The 24,556-nt window shown below is 37.8% G+C and overlaps 2 protein-coding genes across 3 annotated transcripts in view; both read left to right on the forward strand.

Annotated features, from left to right (window-relative positions):
* The window catches only part of LOC125235913 (hemicentin-2-like), a 29,663-nt gene extending 24,407 nt beyond the window's left edge, over window positions 1–5,256 (forward strand). The window contains exons 23-26 of the mRNA XM_048142549.1: window positions 334–1,007; window positions 1,518–1,694; window positions 3,184–3,317; window positions 5,027–5,256. Coding sequence (XP_047998506.1) covers window positions 334–1,007; window positions 1,518–1,694; window positions 3,184–3,317; window positions 5,027–5,180 — 1,139 coding nt within the window. The 3' untranslated portion in view covers window positions 5,181–5,256. The remainder of the gene's footprint in view (window positions 1–333; window positions 1,008–1,517; window positions 1,695–3,183; window positions 3,318–5,026) is intronic.
* Window positions 5,257–8,346: 3,090 nt separating this feature from the next.
* LOC125235839 (hemicentin-2-like) overlaps window positions 8,347–24,556 on the forward strand; it is a 32,881-nt gene continuing 16,671 nt past the window's right edge. For both annotated transcript variants that reach the window (XM_048142444.1, XM_048142445.1), the window contains exons 1-10: window positions 8,347–8,614; window positions 11,368–11,597; window positions 12,152–12,277; window positions 12,790–12,879; window positions 16,653–16,781; window positions 17,790–17,955; window positions 18,867–19,048; window positions 20,091–20,169; window positions 20,689–20,852; window positions 21,628–21,793. In XM_048142444.1, the coding sequence (XP_047998401.1) occupies window positions 8,404–8,614; window positions 11,368–11,597; window positions 12,152–12,277; window positions 12,790–12,879; window positions 16,653–16,781; window positions 17,790–17,955; window positions 18,867–19,048; window positions 20,091–20,169; window positions 20,689–20,852; window positions 21,628–21,793 (1,543 nt within the window). In that variant the 5' untranslated portion in view covers window positions 8,347–8,403. The remainder of the gene's footprint in view (window positions 8,615–11,367; window positions 11,598–12,151; window positions 12,278–12,789; window positions 12,880–16,652; window positions 16,782–17,789; window positions 17,956–18,866; window positions 19,049–20,090; window positions 20,170–20,688; window positions 20,853–21,627; window positions 21,794–24,556) is intronic.

Genomic DNA, 24,556 nt, shown 5'->3' on the forward strand with positions numbered 1-24,556 from the left:
AGGATTTGTGTTAACCTATTTTTTTACTTTTGGGATAGTGAAAATTTTCAAAATGAAAAGGTCATTTTTGCAAATAGAAGTTTAAAAATCCAGCTATAACATGGCATTAAAATCTCATTTTTTTAGTTTTTGTGGGTTGACACATTATTGCTTATCACCATCCAGTTTAAAGTAAATAATTTAATTTTTCTGGATTCGTAGGTACTAAATCTATCGCCACACTGAATATTCTAATCAGTAAATACTTAAATGTCTTTAAAGTCGCTTCATTTTAAATCGACACAATATCAGAATTTTTGGACAGTGTCCATTAAACAATTTGTTCATTTTCAGAATGCCTTTTGGATGTAACATATTTTGATAAAAACAGTCCCTTAATGTTAACGCCCTATAATAAGGTGCCTAGTTTTAAAACCAGTGGCGTCTACATGCGTATACCTAAAGACGAAACCATCAAGTTGGTATGCCCTTCGTACTTCCGCACGACCCGTTTAAGAGAAATGGCCCTCACTTGCGAAAATGGACAACAATTTATACACGAGTCGACTGGTAGACGCTACGCTTACTCAGACCTTAAATGCAGAGAGATGTGGCAGCCAAGAGTTAAAAGAACGAAGCGACAATGTGCAAAGAGAAATGCGGAAATTTTAAACATTGGTTTTGAGACAAGAGAAACGTTTCAAACAGTTTACGAAGTGTGCCTTGACAAGAAATCAGAGAATCCTATTTATACAAAACTTAATATGCAACCATCGCTAGCTAATTTTGTAACTAATAACGATACTGCTTGGTTTAACTATGGTTCTCCAGTGGACTTGGACGGTTTGTACGATTGTGCTAGTCAAAACGCGGAGACTTCAGCGATTTTGAACAAGGAGTTTAGAAGTGACGGGTGTTGTTTTGCGAAGAGAATGTTGGTGAATCCCTCGGACGTTGCTCCTGGGTTGCAGAGCGCTACATTCACCCATCTGAATGTCGCGCCACATTGGGGCACTTGTAACTCTAAGGTACTTGCGTCAGACTCACACTACTCATTACAGCTTGTACTCTGGCTATACGCCCTTTTTTTAACGAGGGGAAATGTTTTACGCATACCATCCCAGGCGCAGGGACCGGCCTGGGATGGTTATGTGGGACTCCCATATAGGCATTAGCATCAGCCTAGCTCATTAGAGACCCATGGTTTACCCACTAAAAACCCTCGATTGCCGCCTCAGGGCTATAGGAGGAGGTCGCAGGCACGTTTCGGCACTCCGCCGCAACTTGCTTTGCGCCCTGTGCTAACTTCCGTTGAACTGTTTTTGTCTAAATTTGAAGTCCCTGAGTAAGGCCACTCAGGCCCGCAACGCACGCTCATATTAAACGTCCACCCAGGCGGGGCGTGCGGCGTGCATGTTAATCAATTGAGGCTTATGAAAGTGTCCTGAGTCTGCACATCCCGCCAAACGCTACTCCGAGCGTCCCCTCTGGCCTTACACTTAGTATACTTAAGTCATTGCCTAACTTTTACTGTACAGAACTGGGAGGAAGTAGAGCGCCGAGTCAGAAAGCTGGTATTGTCTGCGGACCGGACGCTACAAGTGTTCACCGGTTCAGCTGATGACCTTGAGCTACCCGACGCCTACTCCAGACCGAAGAGTGTGATTCTTCACAGTAGAGGAAACGATGTCCAAGTTCCGAGGTATTTGTGGAAGGTAAGATATGCGTAGGTACATGTTCTTCACGAAAACTGTTTGAAACGATCAGTTCATCACTATCTCAGTCTATACCACTGGGTATAGACTGAGATAGTATACAATATTAGATTATGTCAAAATGAGCAAAAAGATATATTGAAATAGCCAAGTGGTAATGCCGAAGGTGGAAATAATTTTTCCCCTCACTAGCTCGGAAACACGTGTTTTGTCCTTTGATACCAGCGGGTAAAAACGCATTTTATCCACTAGTGGGTAAAGTAATTTGACCTTGAATAAAGTCAAATTAACTGCTTTAAAATTGATAAAAGTAGGTGAATCTAGTAATAAAGATGATTTACCACCTGTGGAACTACTGGAAGCAGTGATAAACGCATTTTTTGCGTTGTAGTTTCCTCGCTATAGTAAGGGAAAAGTTTTGTGTTACACTCGGGTGCAAATGTATTTTACTTCTCGTGTGTTAAAAAACTCGCAAGTTCAGGATTCTATTCTCGAACCACTCGCTTCGCTCGTGGTTCAACTATAGAATCCTTTCACTTGCTCGTTTTTCAATTCCACACTCGGCGTTAAAATACAACTTTGCCGCCTTGTATAACAAATAACTATTGTTACCCTGTGACGCATACTGCTTTTCATTTACACATCACTTACGAGGAAATGTTTATGTCATAAAGTATAATTTAAAATAAATAAAGTTTGCAAAAAAGTCAAAAATGCGCCTCGTACCTTTACTTAGGGCCCATTTAGACGGTTCGAGAACTCGCAGACGAGTTTTATTACATTGCGGTATTTGATGGCTGTGCAAAATTGTATGTAACCTCAACAGCCCGCAATGTAACTAAAATCGAATGCGAGTTCGCACGCCGTCTAAATCAGGCCTTAGTCTCTCACCTCGGCTAGTAAATTTACCTAAATTCTCAAATCTTATAGAGTAAATAAAACTATGGAAACGGATTAAATCCCGTATAATGAATTTAAAATACATCCCAGCACACAAACACGACAAAGCACGACGAAGGCTGTGAGGCATTTGTGTTGTATGGTGTTGGACATTTGCAGTTTGTTCTTTGTCAATTTTGTGTAGATTAATTGGTTAATTATTTTTAACATAGTAATGGTTAATTTTTTGAATATTGTATAACTAGCTTTATTAATAGTGTGTGAACCTGCCTTAGAAATCTATATTATTTGTGGTCATGGTTCGTTAATATTTCTTGTATGTGGGTAGCTTTTGCACATTTTAATTTTTCCTCAGTCACCCGTTGACCACGAACGCTGTAAAGAGTTCGAAACGTCGGGATGTACTTATTTTAAATTCATTATACGCGATTTAATCCGTTTCCATAGTTTTATTTCATGAGTAACTATCGCGGTAACCGAAGACAATCTTATAGAGTAAGCTGATATTTCTTGGGTGACTTTTTTTACTTTAGTACCCTTGGGCCTTGCGATCTTGGTATTAAATGAACCAAATTTTTCCACGATCCAGGTAGTCCAAGACCCGACCACCAAGAGTTCGTTAGCCATCGTTCAAGTGAACGTGCCTGACCTGAAGCTATCGGAGGCTCGTAGCTACCAGCTCTGCAATGATGTCTGCAAAGACGCTGAGTGGATGCAGTACAGGTAAGGAATAGTATATTGTGCAACAAGGGAGGTAAGGGGGATTTTGTCGACGAGTGTTTTAACTCGCGACACCCGCAGGCTGGAGAGAGTTATAGACACGAATTTACAAAATCCTTACCTCCTGAGTTACACAATATTTTTCATCACATTTGAGAGGAAAACACAGAGAAAAAAAAATCATAAGGCAAAATCTTCAATGAATGGCTGTGTTGTACTGCTCGTTGCTATGGCAACGCGGTCAAGCGCAATCGAGATGGCCGTCACAATTTCCTGCCAGATTGCAAATTATAACGATTTATCTACGTGAAATTTACAAAATAAATGTAAAACACACTGAAATAATAGTAAAACATAAATAAAATGCATTTTTCATACCGTATAATATTTTTTTATAGCTTAATAGTCAAATTTCAGTTGTGCAAAAAAAATCCTTGGCTGATTGAAACATCCTTTGCCTGAAGTATTGTACGGATTGTATTAATTTTTAAAACTAAATCCATTATTCCCTTGGGAATAAAATAGTACATTACTCTTCAGTACACGTAGACGCAATGAGACCTTTAAACAGCAAATGTGATGAAATAGTTATTTGTTTTACAAGGGGGCAAAGTTGTTGTTTAACTGCATGTGCCAATATTGAAGCCCGAGCAAGCGAAAGATTCCAATATTGAACCGCGAGCGTAGCGAGTGGTTCAAAAAGTGGAACCTTGAGCGTTGCGAGAGTTTCAAGGCACGAAGGTTAAACAAACTTTGCCGCCGAGTGAAACACAAAATTTTTCACCACACCAACACGAACAAAATACTGACTATAAAACATCAAACTAAATCAAATCTATCAATTAGTTCAATATTTATAATCCAAAATCATCATTTATGGGGTAATCTCTACCAGCCAACTCAAGATATCAAGTTAAAATTTGAATGAAATTACTTTGCACTCTTGTGGATAAAACGCAATTTTGCTATCTGTTTTCGAATAGCAAAGTTAGCCTTTATCAGTTGGTGTGGTGAAAATTGATTTCTATTTCTTTTCTTTCTTGAAGAAAAAGATTGCAGGTTTTCATTAAAAGAGTTGTAATTTTTGTTATTTAAAGTTTTCTGTCATTATCATTCTTGCCCTTATTCTAGTTACTTGGGTCGGCGCAGCATGTCTTCCTCTTCCATACAACTCTTTCACCCGTCATCTCATCATTAACTTACTTTCGTTTCATATCATGTCTCACACAGTCCATCCACCTCTTCCTCGGTTTTCCTCTTCTACTGTCACTTCCTTCCACATTCATACTCTTCGCATTACATGCCTGTACCATGCTAGTCGATTCGCTCTTACTTTTTCTACTATCGGTGCGACTTTCAGGCTTGCTCCGATGTTATCTCCTCAATAAATAATAGTACATTGTGTATTAAGGGCGGAAAGTGAAGAATTACGAACGAACTTTAATAGCCTCTCGTTCGTAATCCTTCAGCCGCCCGTGATATACACAATGTTTTTCATCACACTCGCAAAGTAAAAATCAAATTTTAAACTAAATGGATTGAAATACCTACGCTGACATTTCGAACATTCGTCCACCATCTTGTAATTTTTGACAGGTCGTGGAAGGCCACTTTACCGCCCTAGGGCGATAGCTCACGTATCAGTATGCAGGCATGTAATAACACCGTTTACGAGCGAGTTTGATGAAAATTAATAAGACGTATCTTTCCAGACACTGGCGCAACGTTCACCACGGTTTCACATATTGCTGTAGCTTGGCCGACTTCGAGCGAGCGTTCCGATACCAAGGCGCGTTCCCAGACTACAAGAACTTGCTTCTAGAAGTTTCTGAACTGCCCGATGACCATTATTTACACGCTGCGTGAGATTTTTTAGTATTACTTAATTATGCGATCTGTGATGTGATGTCTGCTGTTTGATGAAATAAATGAATTTCAAAATATAATTTTTGCATTATTTCTATGTCGAGAGCGTTTACTAGGTTTTGCCCGCGGCTTCGCTGGCGTTAGAAAGAGACAAATAGTAGCTTATGTCACTCTCCATCCCTTCAACTATCTCCAATTAAAAAAAATAACGTCATTTCGTTATTCCGTTTTGCCGGGAAAGACGGACAAACAAACAGACACACGCACTAAGTAGTGGATTGGGAAATGTGGAGAGGAATTTAATATTGCTATAGGTGAAAAACTTAAGAAAGTCACTTGTTGTATGTGTGAGTGACGTGTTCGAATAGAGAACACATATTTAAAATTAGTAACACAAACAAAACAAACGCCTATTCGAACACGTCACTCACACATACAACAGGTGACATTCTTAAGTTTTTCACCTACAACGAGAGTAGTTTCTATGGGTCGGCAACGCGCATGTGACACCCCTTGAGTGGCAGGCGTCCATAGGTTACGGGGACCGCTTTCCATCAGGCGGGCCGTATACCTGTTTGCCACCGACGTGGTATAAAAAAAAATCACGGCGCGGAAGTTTACCGGAGCTATTTAAAGACTCGAGTGTGCAATATAAGTACACAATTACACACCAACTACAATGTACACATTTTATTCCGAAACACACACATGATACTCGTATCTGAATGAACAGTGTACGAGAGCTCAAGGTTAGAGATATTCGAATCGTAAACATTTTTAACGTGTATTACTAAATTAACCATTAACCCTTCGAGTCCCAAGCATCTATATGTATTTACTTATATTTACTGACATCATATGATGTCGCTGGGACTCGAAGGGTTAACCACCCACTTAATAAGCAAATTAAATATTCCAATTTCCTGTAGGTTGTACATATCTTTAAAACTCTCGTAGGTTACTACTCAATGGTACTAGGTACCGAACTACTGTTTGAGTGACCAGTTTTTAGGGTTCCATAGTCAACTAGGAACCCTTATAGTTTCGCCATGTCTGTCTGTCCGTCCGTCCGTCCGTCCGTCCGCGGATAATCTCAGTAACCGTAAGCACTAGAAAGCTGAAATTTGGTACCAATATGTATATCAATCACGCCAACAAAGTGCAAAAATAAAAAGTGGAAAAAAATGTTTTATTAGGGTACTCCCCCTACATGTAAAGTGGGGGCTGATATTTTTTTTCATTCCAACCCCAACGTGTGATATGTTGTGTGTGATATTGTTGGATAGGTATTTAAAAATGAATAAGGGTTTACTAAGATCGTTTTTTCATAATATTAATATTTTCGGAAAAATCACTCCTAAAGGAAGAAAAAGTGCGTCCCCCCCCCCCCTCTAACTTTTGAACCATATGTTTAAAAATATGAAAAAAATCACAAAAGTCGAATTTTATAAAGACTTTCTAGGAAAATTGTTTTGAACTTGATAGGTTCAGTAGTTTTTGAGAAAAATACGAAAAACTACGGAACCCTACACTGAGCGTGGCCCGACACGCTCTTGGCCGGTTTTTAAATATTCATCTTCATAAGCAGTAGTAGATAACTAATTACAATAAAATTATATTTACGGCGAATATTTTAGCAAGATAGATAAAGTCATGTTCTAATCTAACAAGCTACTTACCGAAAATTATTCACATTTATTGTTAGACTTTTTCTCGTATCAGCGAGGTCGCTTGACCTCAGTATCGAACTAGCTTTATGACCATATTCTATTCGGCCTATTTTAACTCTGCATTAGAAATGACGAAATTTCGTGAACACTTCCGTCGTAATTCACCTCTGACCTGAGCAAAAATAGGTCTACGGTTTTACTATACTTTATGGGGTAGGTATAGTAGTTATGGGTAGCTGTAGTAACCATAAATAGGTTTTTCTACTTGTCGACTGTAATCTGTCAATTAGGACACCACAATCTAAACTATAAGTGCTAACTTTTCAGTGTTGGATGCTCTATGGCAGTTCCGACTCAATTATAATAAGCTCATTATAGTTGACTTTAGTTAACTGTAATAATTTAAAAAATAGAACTTCATACAATTTCTATACTAATTTGCGATACTTGGCAAATTTTCCTGCATCTCAAACACATTTTTTTTATCTGTCGCGTTATCGGCCAATCAGAGACGGTTATTACAAACAATTGGTTACTAGGTAATTCGATTTTGATACAACGGTGAACGACGCTATTAACATTAATTTTAACTTGCATGAATGATGATATTTCCGTCCATTGATGATGAAGATGATGACTCGTAGAAAAAGTATTGTATACAATAGTGATATAATTAAGCTTTTCACTCGTATCAACTATTAGGCCACTCCAAGCTTCGTGGCCTAACCATGGTACTCGACTGAAAAGCTTTGTATTATATCACGATTGTATAAAATACTATTTAAATATAGGTACCTAGATTTATAATTTTCAGTGTGCAATCAGCAAAATTAATAGCTTATTAGCCGCCTGCATGTACAGTGAACAGCAAGAGTGCATGGCAAATTTATCAATGAATTCATTCATAATTTCTCCATGTAATTTTGCAGGTCACTGTACCATTTTCAGGAATTTTGTAAAAATATATATTTTTAGTTGCTAATATTATGCGTCCTAGTATGCGTCGCGCTTTCGATTAAGTATTTGTAGAAATAAGCGTAAATATATAATAACTTGCTTTTTGATATCACATGTTTGTCATTTAATAAATTTAAAAGAGCCTTGCATGAATTGTTACTAAATAAAATGTTTTAATCATTTAAAGATTATCTGACATAACTAGTTAGGTAATATAATGTAGTACATAATGTATTGTAGTAAATACTTAGGTATTGTAGTAAATGCTGTGTGTAAACGGTTGAATAAGGAGAACATTTTGTATAATGTAACACCTGTAATCTGACCATATTCGCGCAAATAAATGATTTATGATTTATCAACTTATGGGCCCACCCTGTGTATCCGTGTTCATTGAGCACCAAAATCCATATCAATCGTGTCAATCACGCAGACGCCCGCCTTTCCTTGTAATGCCATATTACTTAAGCTCACTTCTGACCAATCTACACGCCATATTAGATGGCACGAAGTATATCAACTTGCGAGTAAGAAATGATAACCAATTACAATCTGTAACCGTTTCTGTGCGGACGTACGATGAGAATTATTTGAAAATGGAACTACAGTTTGTTCTCGCCCTGTTCCTTTTAGGAACCGTTAGTTCTAGTGATGTAAAAAGTAGTTTGACTTTTGTCATAGACGCTACGTCGTCTATGAGTGACGATGTTAAAGAAGTGAGCAACGCTGTAGATGGGATTTTAGATGCAGTGAGTAATTCCAGCTCTTCGCCGGTTGGGGAATTTGTGTTGGTGACCTTTGAGAATGGTGAGTTGGAAGTTTTTTTATAATATTCGGATTAAGTTCTTCGTATTTGATAGTTTTTTTAGTTATTAAAAAAAACAAACTAAGCAGAGATTGGATTTTTGTGCGTCATCTCATACTAAAAGTCATTAAAATGACGTAAGTCACTAAGAATGTCGCAAATCCGTCCGATCTCTGGTTATAAGTGAGCACCTTTAATGCGTTTTCAAATTATCCGATCCGATATCGGATGTCGGACCGATATCCCATATATTCACACCAACATCTTTGACTTTTTCCTTTGAAATCCTTCCGACATCTGATATCAGATTGGATAATGTGAAAACCCACTTAGGGTCGTATTTATGACCCCCTGACTAAAATCAACAGTTGTCGCAAATCGGAAAGTACCTAGATAGGTAGATACCTATCCGTGTTAAGTTTAAAATGCTCATATGTGACGTTTTCGTGAGCGTCAGAATGGCGGGTGTACATCAAGCAATCCTGGTGTGGTATACGTCAGGAGTTAGTGCTAGCAATGTGCCAAATGTGCGCCAAAATTCGAGCAATGTGCTCTTTGAACTCCAGAGATATTTAAGAAATTAATGACACCCGCCATTCTGACGTCAGGTTGGCGGGTGTACTTTCAGTTCTAGCTAATGGCTGCCTACTCAAGAGTGAAAGTACTGCCTGAGGTTAGTGCTCGCAATGTGCTTCCACATGTATGAAACACAAACTAATTCAGAGAACCGTTGAAGAGTAATATGGGATTGAATAAATATATCTATGAGTATCACTTCTTTGTGAAAAGCGCCTGCATGTTAATGCTGCATTGCAGGCAATGAACATTGCTATTTTATTTCAGCAGGCGTTATAGATATACCGGGTGGGGCCCGTAACAAAAGCAAAAAATTAAACTGTAGGCTGTACTCCTTACGCTGACCAACATTTCTTCAGCGACTTTTAAAAATAACTTGTATTTTGTTATTTATCACCTTTGAAAGCTTTTCCTAAGAGGCAATGTACTGCGAATTCTGTTAAGTCTAATGTGTGACTGACAACGTCAATGACAACAATAATGGCGTCCATTGAAGCTAATATTTATTTTGTATGAAAAATTAGAAAATTAAAGACTTCATAATTTTTAAAAGTCGCTAAACAAATGTTGGTCAGTTTAAGGAGTATAGCCTACAGTTTAATTTTTTGCTTTTGTTACAGGCCCCACCCTGTATTTATTCAATCCCATATTACTCTTCAACGGCTCTCTGAATTAGTGTGTGTTTCATACATGTGGAAGCACATTGCGAGCACTAACCTTAGGCAGTACTTTCACCCTCGAGTAAGCAGCCATTAGCTAGAACTGGAAGTACACCCGCCAACCTGACGTCAGAATGGCGGGTGTCATTAATTTCTTAAATATCTCTGGAGTTCAAAGAGCACATTGCTCGAATTTTGGCGCACATTTGGCACATTGCTAGCACTAACTCCTGACGTATACCACACCAGGATTGCTTGATGTACACCCGCCATTCTGACGCTCACACGTTTTCAAGTAAAAGGTACCGCATTGTCGCTCAATCACATGGACGCTCTAACAGGTAATTCGTATAAAGATACGAGCAACTTTCGTCCTTACGATAAGCAATGTGGTAGCTTTTAAAACCTTGAAAATGTCACATACATTTATTTTGATTGTCAAAATCTAATATTAATTGTTATTTATCAATATCTATCTATGACCTAAATGTCTGTTAATCAGTATTTACTTAGAATAAGACCATCATTCATGTACAATGGACTACTAATGTGTACATTGTAGTACTAAAACAAATGATAACATTTTAGTTCTGGTTATAATGCCGAAAATACAGGTTGTCATTTTTATAACAGACAATTTTTTTTAAGTAGGTATATCTTTATATAATAACTTATATACGCGCTGTTATAGAACCCAGATCACAAACATATATCAATCAGAAAAAAATATCTTAATTTTACCCAATATTTCTTAATCAACGAAATTCCATAAATTATGGACACAAGTCAAAATTCGCCCTGTAATTAGTCTATTACTAATTTAAGGCAAAAATATCATATCTTCTTTGTTTTTTACCTGACGGCTACAAAATTTACGAAAAATTACTATGTATGTGGTTGTACATTGTCAACATATTGTCGACATATGTTGGGCGCAGGGATACTTTAGGAAAACGCCCACATAAAATTTTACAGTTTTTATTCCACTTTCCACACTGGTTCGACCGGGGTTAACGTTACAACTAAAAGTTCAATATCTACCTACTTATTTAATAATATTTTAAGCGGGTTACTCACGTGTGAAGTCGATATAGCGTTCGACATATAAAATATTATTAAATATGTATGAGTCTCACGGGAGTTTTATAGTTAAAATCTACCTACTTATTTGTATATTTAAATGTACGGTATCTTACATACTGCCACCGCAGCAAGAAGTTACTTGATAACAATGAAAAAGTATCTTACTAATAAACTGTAAAATAATGTTTAACTTTGTTTTTATCTTAAACCTAGCCATATTATATGCTTCCAGTTGAGCTCTGATTTTATTTTTAATGTACAAGTTACATGTTGGAAATTATTTATTTATTTTAAATATATTTAATCAGTCTCAATTGGGAGTACAGATATCTTATGAATACTAGTTCTTAATAGCGAACCTTTACTGGTTCTGATGGAAAGCGCTCTTACTTTCAACATTGTTTCAACAACTTCAAAAAGTATGCCCTTTGTCACAGAACCAAAACTGGTAACAAAAACCAAAGACGCCTCAGCTTTCAAAAAGGAGCTTGGCAACGTCAACACAGGCGGAGGCGGCTTTTGTCCCGAAAAGACCCTGACGGGAATCGAACTGGCTCTCAATGAGAGCCAAGACGGATCCCTTCTGTACGTCTTTACTGATGCTTCGGCTGAGGACTATAAAAATTTTGCTAAAGTCGAAGCACTCAGCCAAAAGAAAGGAGTTCAGGTAATTGTTTAAAACCAAAGAATTAGTATAAGGTCACCAGGATTAGTTAACTTGAAGTTGACCGTTTATTTGAATCGTATTTGCGTTATATTTGAAATGCAAAAGTGACCCCAATACCGTTTCTTTAAACCTTCAGTTATGTTCTACATAGCGTACATACCTATATATCTTCTAAGCTACATATGTCTTCGATTAACTCTTAAGAACTTGGACTGAAAATAGTAAATAGACTTTTGCACTACTGCACTGTTAAAGGGTGTTTATTTATAACCACCAAAGTTGCATCTCTTATCTAGTAGCGATACGCGATCCTATACCTCTAAAATACATGCAATATATTTACAAAATTCTCAGTCACCATATTCAAGTATTTGTATAACGCTTTAATCATTGGCCTCAAAGTCTATAACAGACTATACAAGCAGTGTCAAGTGGGGCGGCAGCGTTTTTCGTGGCTATGTAAGCCAATACGGGAGCGACAAACACGACCATAACTCGGGCAGGTGAAGTGTGTACTCGGCGAACGCTTTAATATAATAACTTGGTATTTCTAGATCGTATTCATCCTGACAGGAGTGTGTCAGAACGATACCTTCAGCCAGAACTACCTGGTGTTCCATGATATCGCCAAAGCTACGAATGGACAAGTCTTCCATTTGAAAAAGAACGAAATTGGAGAGGTTAGTACAACAAGAACAAGGACTGAATTTCACGATACGATACCTCGCATGCGAGTTACATTGCGTCTTTTGATCGGCCGGCTGAATTGGATACACAGTCCACAATGTTACTAAAAAAAATTGCGTATGAGTACACGCGCCATGTAAATGGGCCATTATATCGACCGGGATACTTTTTGGTTTTTTTTTTGTCGAGCTCCCGGGCCGATGTAACCTATTTGTTTAACGAAAACCTTAGTAAAACAATATTTATCATTGACACATTGAACACAACTTACTACAGATCGATTTTTTTATATGTATACACAGACCCTATATATAATTATGTATATCTTTTGTGATTAACCTGCGTCGATTAAGTATTTAAATAGCCACGAGGTTGGCAGATCAGATAATATACCTACGCAAATAACTAAAATTTAAAAATAATATTCAATATCGTCAACAACTTTGGAGTTTGTGAGTCTTCTTTATTTAAAAAAAATACTAATCAGTTGTTTTTATGTTTTCAGATATTAAAATATGTGAAGGAGAACGTTGGGAGCCGAAAAAACGTTTTATTGAGTAAATCGTTGCCTGCTCGGCAGTTAGCTGCATTTAATGTAAGTATACTGATAAATGATAAACTTTAAATATCCATCATATTAGGTACAAAAAAATGTGCGTTTCATCAATATCAAGTCATACAAACACTAATAATTGCTTCGCTGACAAAAGAGAAATTAACCGTAGACCTATGATAAATCTTGGATATGTTATGGTATGATACATTTTTATTTAAGGGATAAAACAAAATTACAATTAGACTTGTATTGACCGGAATATAGACCTTGAGATTGCGTCGAAATATTAGGACCTCAATAAAAATCAAAAAGGTAATCACGGTCTATATCCCGGTCAATATAAGTCTAATGAACCTAACCGTGAATCATTTAAAACTCTTAAAATTACAATTATTTTAGAAGGATATTGTGAAGGTATTTAATTATAAAGAATTTTTCCCCTCACTAGCTCGGAAACACGTGTTTTGTCCTTTAATACCAGTGAGTAAAAACGCATTTTATCCACTAGTGAGTAAAGTAATTTGACCTTGAATAAAGTCAAATTGACTGCTTTAAAATTGATAAAAGTAGTTGAATCTAGTAATAAAGATGATTTCCCACCTGTGAAACTACTGGAAGCAGTGATAAACGCAGTTTTTGCGTTGTAGTTTCCTCGCTAAGTTTTGTGTTACACTCGGGTGCAAATGTATTTTACTTCCCGTGTGTTAAAAAACTCGCAAGTTCAGGATTCTATTCTCGAACCACTCGCTTCGCTCGTGGTTCAACTATAGAATCCTTTCACTTGCTCGTTTTTCAATTCCACACTCGGCGTTAAAATACTACTTTGCCCCCTTGTATAACAAATAACTATTGTTGTATTACAAATATTATTTACTCCTGACTCCATCCATGAAATTAATAAAACTTGTGACAATCCATCACAGAAAGGCCCTTATGGCAGGTATTGAGTTAGGCACAGATCCTAAATCTGCATTAAATAAGCTATCTAATACAAAAAAAATCATGGCCCTAGGCCACGTACTTTTTTTTAAAAAAATCATCAAGCATACACATGCTAAGTATTGCACTTTTGAGAAAACGTGAAAAGAAGTTTGAAACTCACTTTAAGGGTGTTCCCATTGGAAGTTACATAGATGACGATTGATTGTGTATCTCAAGGTACATTTCTTTGAGAATCAGTTGTGATTGTGTTTCATCGACTTCCAGATCATGAAAAATCGAGCTTTGATTAGGGCAAGTCGCTTATAAGAAAAAATTAGGAAAACATATTTTTTTGGCTTTTCTTCTAATATGTTGCTATCTGAACTATAGTACATAGTTATATATGTTTCAACTTACATTTAAGGATAGAAATAAAATCCCATGGTTCATTAAATATGTATATTTTAATCAGAATATCACAATTAGAATATTTAACATCTGCTCCTATAATAATAATAATTTTCGTATAGAGACTTCTAAATTATATTTAATCAGTCTACACATTTATAACTAAAGTGTCAGAATTATTCTGCATGTCTTATTTTTTTATTTATAAATTTTTAAAGTTACATAAAAATCACAAATTATTGACTCCCATACATTTGGGAAAAGGGCCCTTATGACCATCACAGATAAAAATTACTCATTGCTAATGTATTTTATTATTTTAGTTACTTATCTTGTATTATAACAGAATACCAAAGAAAAAATGTTATATGAAGTAAACTTAAAATCTTGATCATTAATCAGTAATTCTCATAAAACGTTTATTATAATTATTAATTCACACAGTACCTGCCAGATCGATTTGTAATTCTTAATATTTGTTTTTTAATTATTTAAGACACTTAGTATATCGGATGAAAACACATCTTACCACCGATAATGTCACCAATAAGGGACCATTCATAAACTACGTACCGTCAACTGCTGCAACATTGGCATCAACTGTGCCTATAATTGCATTTATAAATAAAGTGTTTGTTTCCTTAAGTTGAAGCCACGGGGCAATGTTGCAGCAGTTTACGGTAAGAATAAACTTTTTTATTTTAAAGTGACGACTAGGTACCTAAATCGGGTAATTTTTAAATTAGGTATCAAAGTACTTCATTGAATCGTACCTATATAACATAAACTAACTTATAAACGAAAGTTGTAAGTAATTACAACATTTTTTAACAACAGTTTTCATATTTTCGAACGCGCTCTGGCATAAGGGCCCTTTTCTACTAAACTTTGAGCTGAATTTTAATATAGAAATACTTAACGTACACTACTGAAACCAAGCTACAATTGCACGTCTATTCGTATATTTTACTATTTTGCATAAATTCAAAAATCGATAATTTCGAACGATTTTACAAAAACGTCGATATCTCCGTAACTAGAAACCGCCATAAGGGCCCTTTTCTTATGGATTGTCACACTTATTTATTTATTTAGTTACTGTAATCTACAATACGCTACTACTTATAGGTAGTTACTATTTATCAATTTATCCCAAAGTTGGCGGCGCGAGAATCGGGTGTAGAAATTATCAGCCCAACTGTTTCTAAATAATGATAAACTATTTCAGAGATAACCTCTCGACTTATCGAATATGGAACTCATTCGGTCATTACTTCAATATTGTACGTTACACTTTAATTATTTGAACTATAGGTATCTCTATATTACAAGCTTTTTATTATCTTGTCATGAATAGCCGGTAAAACAAGTTCGTCACTAGAAAAACCGGCCAAGAGCGTGTCGGGCCACGCTCAGTGTAGGGTTCCGTAGTTTTCCGTATTTTTCTCAAAAACTACTGAACCTATCAAGTTCAAAACAATTTTCCTAGAAAGTCTTTATAAAGTTCCACTTTTGTGATTTTTTCATATTTTTTAAACATATGGTTCAAAAGTTAGAGGGGGGGGGACGCACTTTTTTTTCCTTTAGGAGCGATTATTTCCGAAAATATTAATATTATCAAAAAAACGATCTTAGTAAACCCTTATTCATTTTTAAATACCTATCCAACAATATATCACACGTTGGGGTTGGAATGAAAAAAAATATCAGCCCCCACTTTGCATGTAGGGGGGGTACCCTAATAAAACATTTTTTTCCATTTTTTATTTTTGCACTTTGTTGGCGTGATTGATATACATATTGGTACCAAATTTCAGCTTTCTAATGCTAACGGTTACTGAGATTATCCGCGGACGGACGGACGGACGGACGGACAGACAGACATGGCGAAACTATAAGGGTTCCTAGTTGACTACGGAACCCTAAAAAGGCGCGAAATTAAAAATTTTCATTGGATAAGAAACACGGTAATGGAAATTCGTGATCTCTGCCTATCCCTCTGGGAAACAGGCGTGATTGTATGTATGTATGTAAGAAACATTCTCGTTTAGGTACTTTTTTTTTAATTTTAGTCGTCACGAAAATGGATCGAAAATGGATTGTACGGGTCAAATCTCAAGTGAAATTTCACCTTTCTTTGGTATTTCGATGAATATGAAATTTTGGATAAATAGCATTTTAATCGAACACGTTAAACTTCCGTGAGACATATTCAAATAATTAACAAAACATGTCGCAGCAATAGCGATATAATAACGTGAGTACAACCGTATTTTAATTAATTAGCATTTTAATCGGATGACAATGCAATAATGATGGAACAGATGATGAAGATAGGCACTCTGTGGTAATATAACGTAACATAGTCGTACTTGACGTACTTATACTGTCTCTGAGTATTCGTTGCTAGTGGAAAGAAAATAAGTACAGTCAGCGATAAAGTTTTAGCAAAAATGAGTTGACGCTGATTTTCTGCTATTCAGGTAAAAGTAGACGAAGACGTAAAAGACCTAGTTATCGCTGTGTCTGGCGAGGGCGCAAGACTGGGTGTGACCGATCCGAGCGGAGAAGAAGCGCCTACCGCGAACATCACCAGCCTTCCGACGATAACGGTAAGGAATTACTCATATTTAATTATATAAAGGGTGGAATTATAAGGACCAGGTATATTAATTGTGAACTCAAAAGTAACGATGCGTAGTATGGCTAGTCCTTAGAACTTCATCCTGATCAGCCTGTATACAAATTAATGGGATTAATATGAAGTTTAACCTTCAAATAAACGTTCAAGAGTAGATATCACTATTCACTATACAAAACATCGAAACTTGATGATAGAAACAAAAATATTTACACGTTTTTATTTTTTTCGCTAAGATCTATAGTTTCTAAGATAATAAGCGAAAACCCTAAAAATTGGTCCTTCAAACCGGGTATGCCTAAAACTATTTCAGATAATTTTGGAAGATAAATGTCACATTATTCAATGGCATGGGTGCCCAAGTGTTAATAGATAACAGTTTATATTTTAATGCAACTGCATCCTTGCACATCAATTGGTACAATTGGTGTGGTATGCGTTCCATGCGCTGTCTAAAAAGTAATCAATCAATTAAAAACCCATTGGGTTACTTAGCAACAATATGGGCGTGTTAAGAATTGCCCCTATCAAATAACTGATGCCGAGATAGTTAAATGACAGTATGTTTATAATTTTAACTGTGGTATTAGAATTTTGATCTGACTAATCTGGCAGTATCTACAAGATAAATCCATAGAAAACACATGCTAGCCAATATGTCAAAACTAACAGACAGCCAGCGAGAGTTTTCAGAATGGCATTTGGATTTCAGAACGCGTCAGACTACAACGAAATCTGTAAAACAAGTTAGTGCCCGTTTTACTATAACGTACGATATTAACGCAGGTTCCCGATTCTAATATAAATAATTTGTGTTTCCACCTAAAAGATTTATAAAAAGTTTTTGAAAACTAATACCGCACAATTTGGTTTAGCTTAAAATTAATTTAGTTACAGTATCAACCAGAAGTTTTCCCGTATCATCTAAACTTTTTTCAAAATGACAGCAATTTTTTTATACGAATGTTTTTTTCATCAGATAGTAAAAGTCCCGGACGTGAAATCCGGCGTGTACCGCGTTCAAACCGGTAGCATCAGTAACACACAGGTCGTGGTGACAGCATCGAGTTCCGTGCACCTTCGCCATGGGTTCTCCACCATCGCTCCTAGTAGCATCGAAGACACGGTCACAAGACCTGCACCAGGTAAGTGGAATCACTGGAATCATACCAGATAGTGAAGGTCCCGTTGTTAGTCGCCAAAAGCGGACCCTAGGCTTTCATGAGCCGTGGAAAACGCCGGGATAAGCAAGGAGGATAATGATGATAGTAAGTTCGAGAAAAGGACGAGAAATGCAACACATGCAATGGGTTCGCTGTTCCTTGCCATTACTCCTGCCACCGTCGAGGAGACTGTTACTAGACGTGTACCAATTAGAGATCTTATAAATATCCTGGCTTTTAAGGATACAATCATTATGACCAGTACATAATCGTAGTGACTCCTGTCACTGGACAAGTCTAATGACATTTTCAACTTAGTCTCAAAATTACTCACCCTCGCTTATTATAGCATTCACTGGAGTACCTAGTCAATTTGGTCAATATACTAATAGCGAGCAAAGAGAGCAAATGTTTTAATGTGGCTTCCACCCATTTTACCAGCATTAACAGTATACATCACTTCATTCATTTGTCATTTAAGTACCACTAGCTTTTGAAGGGAAACATTGTGAGAAGACCTTCATACACCTGCGAATGTATCCATCTAAAGGTGTGTATGTATAATCACAGAATATATAATAGCAATGTATGCTTTGATGTTCCATCTAAAGGTGTGTATGTATAATACGAATTATATTCAAGGCTAACGTGGGGGAACTTTTCCGTGGGACTTAATCGATAGAAACGCATTCAGGTCAGTTCCGCACGCGGACATCGCTTAAAAAACCTCGCGAGCAACGTGCATTCCGTGAGAACGGCGCCACCCTTGAGTAGGCCGTGAACTAAGGATGTACTTGTAGCGCGGTGATAGAATCGCGCTGAATTGGGCTATATTAGAGGAGGTCAGTGCCCAGCAGTGGGACGTATATAAGCTCAATTATTGTTGTCAACAGATGCAAAATCTCACATAGCCGTTAAAGTGCTGAACCCAGCATACGTGAAGCTGGTGAACGTTCAGATCCTGGGCATGGACGATACTGTACTACAACAGGAGCCGCTTACACTCGCCAAGAAAGATGAGCAGTTCTACACGACTGAGGCTGTTGAAACGCCGAAGGATACGTTTAAACTAGCTGTAAGTAGAACCTACCTGTTGCTTTTTTTTTAATTCCACGTCGGTGGCAAACAGGTATACGGTCCGCCTGATGGAAAGCGGTCACCGTGACCTATGGTCGCCTGCAACTCAAGGGGTGTCACATGCGCGTTGCCGACCCATTAGAAACTTGTACACTCCTTTTTAGGGTTCCGTAGTCAACTAGGAACCCTTATAGTTTCACCATGTCTGTCTGTCCGTCCGTCCGTCCGTCCGTCCGTCCGTCCGTCCGTCCGCGGATAATCTCAGTAACCGTAAGCACTACAAAGCTGAAATTTGGTACCAATATGCATATCAATCACGCCAACAAAGTGCAAAAATAAAAAATAGAAAAAAATGTTTTATTAGGGTACCCCCCATACATGTAAAGTGGGGGCTGATATTTTTTTTCATTCCAACCCCAACGTGTGATATATTGTTGGATAGGTATTTAAAAATGAATAAGGGTTTACTAACATCGTTTTTTGATAATATTTTCATTTTCGGAAATAATCGCTCCTAAAGGAAAAAAAAGTGCGTCCCCCCCCCTCTAACTTTTGAACCATTTGTTTAAAAAATATGAAAAAAATCACAAAAGTAGAACTTTATAAAGACTTTCTAGAAAAATTGTTTTGAACTTGATAGGTTAAGTAGTTTTTGAGAAAAATAGGGAAAACTACGGAACCCTACACTGAGCGTGGCCCGACACGCTCTTGGCCGGTTTTTGAAGAACCCCATACTGTAGTTCATCGGGAATACCTCGACAGGCAGCTCATTCCACAGACGGAGCGTAATAATGTCCTTTGAGTTAATTGTCCTAGAAAATATTATCATCAGTGGAATTTAAGGTAACCTTAAAAATGCTATAATAACTAAAGTTTCTCTGTCTTACCTCTTGCAGCATAAATATTTAATTTGTTGCAATTATAAAATCAGTTCAGGCTAAGAACAATAGTATTGTTTTCTGTATTCAAGTTAGATAAATGCAGAAATAAGTTTAGTCAGAAACTTTGAACTAAGGTTAATTTAGTAATTTTTTTTTCAGATAAATGGTTACGACACCAGAAAAAATATCAATATAACAAGGTACAGCTTAACGCCCATCAAACCACAATCCGTCATCGGTAAGTTTAAATTAGTAACTTAAGTACCTACCTAATTTGCACGATGTCACTAAAAATAAACAAAACAAAAAATAATTACATTCTCACCACACCAACTGGTAAAGATGAATTTTGCTATTCGAAAACGGATAGCAAAATTGCATTTTATCCACAAGAGTGCAAAGTAATTTCATACAAATTTTAACTCGATGTCTTAATCTGGCTGCTAGATTTTACCTATAAATGATGATTTTGAATCATAAATATTGAATAAATTGACGGATTTGATTTTTTTTTGTTTTATCGTCAGTATTTTGTTCGTGTTGGTGTGGTGAAAAATTTTTTGTTGACTCGGTGGCAAAAGTTTATTTAACCGTCGTGCCTTGATACCCTCGCGATGCTCAAGATTCCACTTTTTGAACCACTCTCTACACTCGCGGTTCAATATTAGAATCTTTCGCTTGATCGGGTTTCAATATTGGCACGTGCGGTTAAACAACAACTTTGCCCCCTTGTAAAACAAATAACTATTAATTGCAGATCAGCCAACCGAGAAAGTTCCAGAAGTAACAATAGAAGGAGGACCCACAATCAACGCAGCGTTTTTCAAACCTCTTACTTTGAAGTGCAAAGTCAAAGGATACCCAAAAGTCGATATTATTTGGCAATCTGATGACGCCTCTGCTACACTGGAGTACGAGAAGGTACTTTTGCTAAACCTATAAAGCTGCCTGTGTGCGTAGCCGAATGCACAAACGCTCACGAAACGCTCACGATAATACTCTTTCGTATTCGTATCTCTATCGCTCTTGCGTATTACCGCGACAAAACCAGACTACGATTTCTGCGGTGTTTCGGTGGAGTTTCGCGTCGCAGAAACGCCATTCGCCTTACGCCTGAGCAGTAACGAGTAAATAAATAAATAAATAAATAAATAAAAGACGACTGTGCCATATGGGGTCGATTGTGATGTAGGCGATGGACTAGCAAGCTGTCACAGCATTTTTTATTATTATTATAAATGGGCTTACAGTTGGCCACAGACTTGCCAAAGGCAAAGACGTGGCCTACGATGCAGTGAGCTCGCCCAGAAGATGCCTGTTCGCCCTAAATTTGAAGGTTGCCGGGTTATAATATGAGCACGATATTCACGATTTCGTTTTAATTCAACCCCTTGATTGTCAAAAGTGACTTTGAAGCAGTTGCATGTGGTCTGCCTACCCCTTCAGAAAACGGCGTGTGTATGTTCAAGGGCTACATACTACATACATACTGGTAAACTCTTTTGCAAAAGGGACTCAAAATAAGCGATTTCCAACACAATTGGCTAGACCACAGACAGTTGAAAACACTTAGGTAAGTAGGTACCTACTTTCTTGCAAAGAAATTGTGCAGAACAGTAGGTACAATTATTAACTATCTCTTAGTTTTTAGTGACTGTGAGTTGGCTTTGTGAACTACAACAATATTTTACTTTAGGCCTCAATCGTCGAGCTGCCCTACGACTACGTGAGTGTGCTGGAGATACCCAAAGTGGAGAAGAAACAGACGTTCAGTTGCCAAGCAACCAACGCGGCGGGCGACGGCGTACAGAACGTCACTGTGCTTACTGAGGTCAAGGACTTTATCGAAGTTAAGGCTGAAGGTAAAGACTCCTCCCCTCCTTAGCATTCGACTGAGTCCCGACTCTGTGTATGAAATCATCAAATTCTGGACGGTCGGATGACTAAGAAATTGAGTTATAACAAAGGATTTTTTATACCTTCCTTTCTTGATATTGTTCGCGCCCTTTTCATTCATTATCATTCATATCGTCCATCCCGCTCGCTCTTCCTTATGATAGGTTCAACCTCATTTTTAATTGTCATGTCACCCGCCTCTTTGCCAAACTTCTTAAAAAAAAAAAAGAAAGTCGTTGTCAATGGTGAATAAAAATATCCGCAACGAATTAAGTTATTAATTAATTATATTATAATAGAACGATTCGCGAGTGTGCAGTGCAAGGAAAGAGAGAACCAAGCTTTGCAAGGGTGGCCACCCGATAAACTCTCGAGACGACAACATCGGTGAGTTTGGCTCCCCATCAATCTCCATAATTTTATTTTCCGTTTTGTTTTATTTTATTACAATAGTTCGTTAGGAACTTCGTATCCGCAGGTCCTTCAACATTTCTGGTCTTCGAACCTGATTCTCTTCCCTGTTCCCCTATTTTCTCCTCATACATTCATTGCGAATCGTTCTCCTCCCGCACCGCCCGTATAAATATTACCTAAATTATTCTTACTTACTCGCTCCCGCAGTTTAGGTATTTATTTATACGTGTATAACTTTATTCGTCGCTCCGCCCTTATAAATTATTTACCTAAATATATATTATTAACCGCACCCGCATTTTAGGTATACGTTTATAAGAGTTTATCCTTTCATAGGAACATAAATTGAGTTACCGCATATTTAACCCGTCTCCTGCAAAATGGCAAAAGAAACAAAAGCCGAAAGCGTTGACAGCTGGTGTTATGAAGACGAGTTGTCAATGCTTGAAGCAAAACGCAACGTCTTCTTTGAACTCGTCCAGGGTATTTATAAAAAGTCGCTAGTTGCCGATACAGATGCAGTGAGTCGCGAAAGTTTTCTTGACGCTGCTGACACTATTGACGAACTTCGGACGGAGTTCAAAGAAGTGGTAAATGAGTACAACCGCACGCTACTGAGGACTAAGACGGCTGCTGTCCCTAACTATCAGCCGCTCATAGCCTTTGAAGATTTGTACTGCCGCATCAGGAGAGTGGTCAAGCGACTGCTACCAGCCGCACCGCCGGCCTCTTCGCCGCCTTTATCGGTGGAGAGAGCTAGACCTTCTTTGCCAACGATGGAACTGGTAGCGTTTGATGGAGACATACGTAACTGGCCGCTGTTCTACGCTAGTTTTAAATCGAGAGTGCACGACAATCTGTCACTTACCGACGAGGAGAAGCTGTTTTATTTAATTGGGAAATTGTCACCAAAAGCTCAAGCCGTCTTTGCAGGTATAACTCCGAGCGCTGACAATTATCAGCTTATTCTAGATAGTCTACTTGACAGATTTCAAGATAAGCGCACTCTTGCCTCGACTTACATGGATCAAATGCTCAATTTGAAGATTAATGGTCCCGCTTCCTCGTCTAACTTCCAGACATTCATTGATAAGTTTGTGACAGCTGCGAATGCGCTTAAATCGCTTAAGCTGGATGATTTAAGCGATTTTATGCTTATGCATATAGCTTTAAAGAAGTTAGACCAGGAAACTCTTCGAGCATTTGAGATGCTGCATCGAAATACGAAGTTGCCTACATTTCGCGATCTGTCAGATTTCATGAAAAGTCAGTTTAGGATTTATCAAAACTCGCAACCATGTACCGCCGTCTCCGCCGCCGTAAATCCATCGCGCGAAAAAGGTGTTAAGTCGATTCAACCGCGTAGTGCCGCACCTAAACTACAAAGCTACGTTGCTTGCGCGAGCACTACTAAATGTATTTGTGACAATATTGTCCATGAACATTTATTCAAATGTCCTTCTTTCAACGACTTAACGTCTTCTGATCGCTTCAAACGCGCTAAAGAGCTTAAAGCATGTATTAACTGCTTAAGCATTAAACACCGCACCCGCGAGTGCAATTCCGAGGTGAAGTGTCGAGTTTGTCATCAAAAGCATCATACTCTGTTGCATTTTGACAAGAACAAGGATGAAAAAGCTACGACCTCTGATGAGTCAAATGCATCTACGAGCAACGCAGCTATTAAAACATCCTCGCCGCCGGAAGGCACGTCCTGTAACACGTCTATCGTGACGCAAGCACTTGCTGCCTCTAACAATAAAATGTCAAATCAAGACTCAGCATCTTCGTGTGACACGGTTTTGCTGTCCACCGCAAAGGTCATCGTTCGCGACAGTAAGGGTGAAACGCAGGTTGTCAAATGTCTGCTTGACACCGCGTCACAAAGTAACTTCATTACTGAAGAATGTTGTAGGCGCTTAGGTTTAACTTTTGATAGGAAACCAAGCTCTGTATTTGGCATTGGAAAAACCAAGAAAATTGTTAAGGGGAACGCAAACGTAAAAGTATTTTCGCGATTCGACGATAATATCAACTTCGACGTTTCGAGTTTGGTGGTCGATCGCATCACCGACGACCTGCCGTCAGTGCCCGTGGACATGTCAGCACTGACACATGTTCATGGTCTCCCTCTAGCTGACGACACGTTGGATACGCCCGTCGCCATTGATGTACTGGTCGGTGCAACTATATTTCCACATTTGCTGCTGCCGCACATCGTCAAAAGCGAAGTGGACTATATGCCACCAGCTATACAGACGGTACTGGGGTATATTTTAATGGGTTCGGTGCCTGCTTTACAGCCACCGCGTAAA

This window comes from Leguminivora glycinivorella, chromosome 18 (assembly GCF_023078275.1).
Source record: "Leguminivora glycinivorella isolate SPB_JAAS2020 chromosome 18, LegGlyc_1.1, whole genome shotgun sequence".
In the NCBI taxonomy this organism is placed as follows: domain Eukaryota; kingdom Metazoa; phylum Arthropoda; class Insecta; order Lepidoptera; family Tortricidae; genus Leguminivora; species Leguminivora glycinivorella.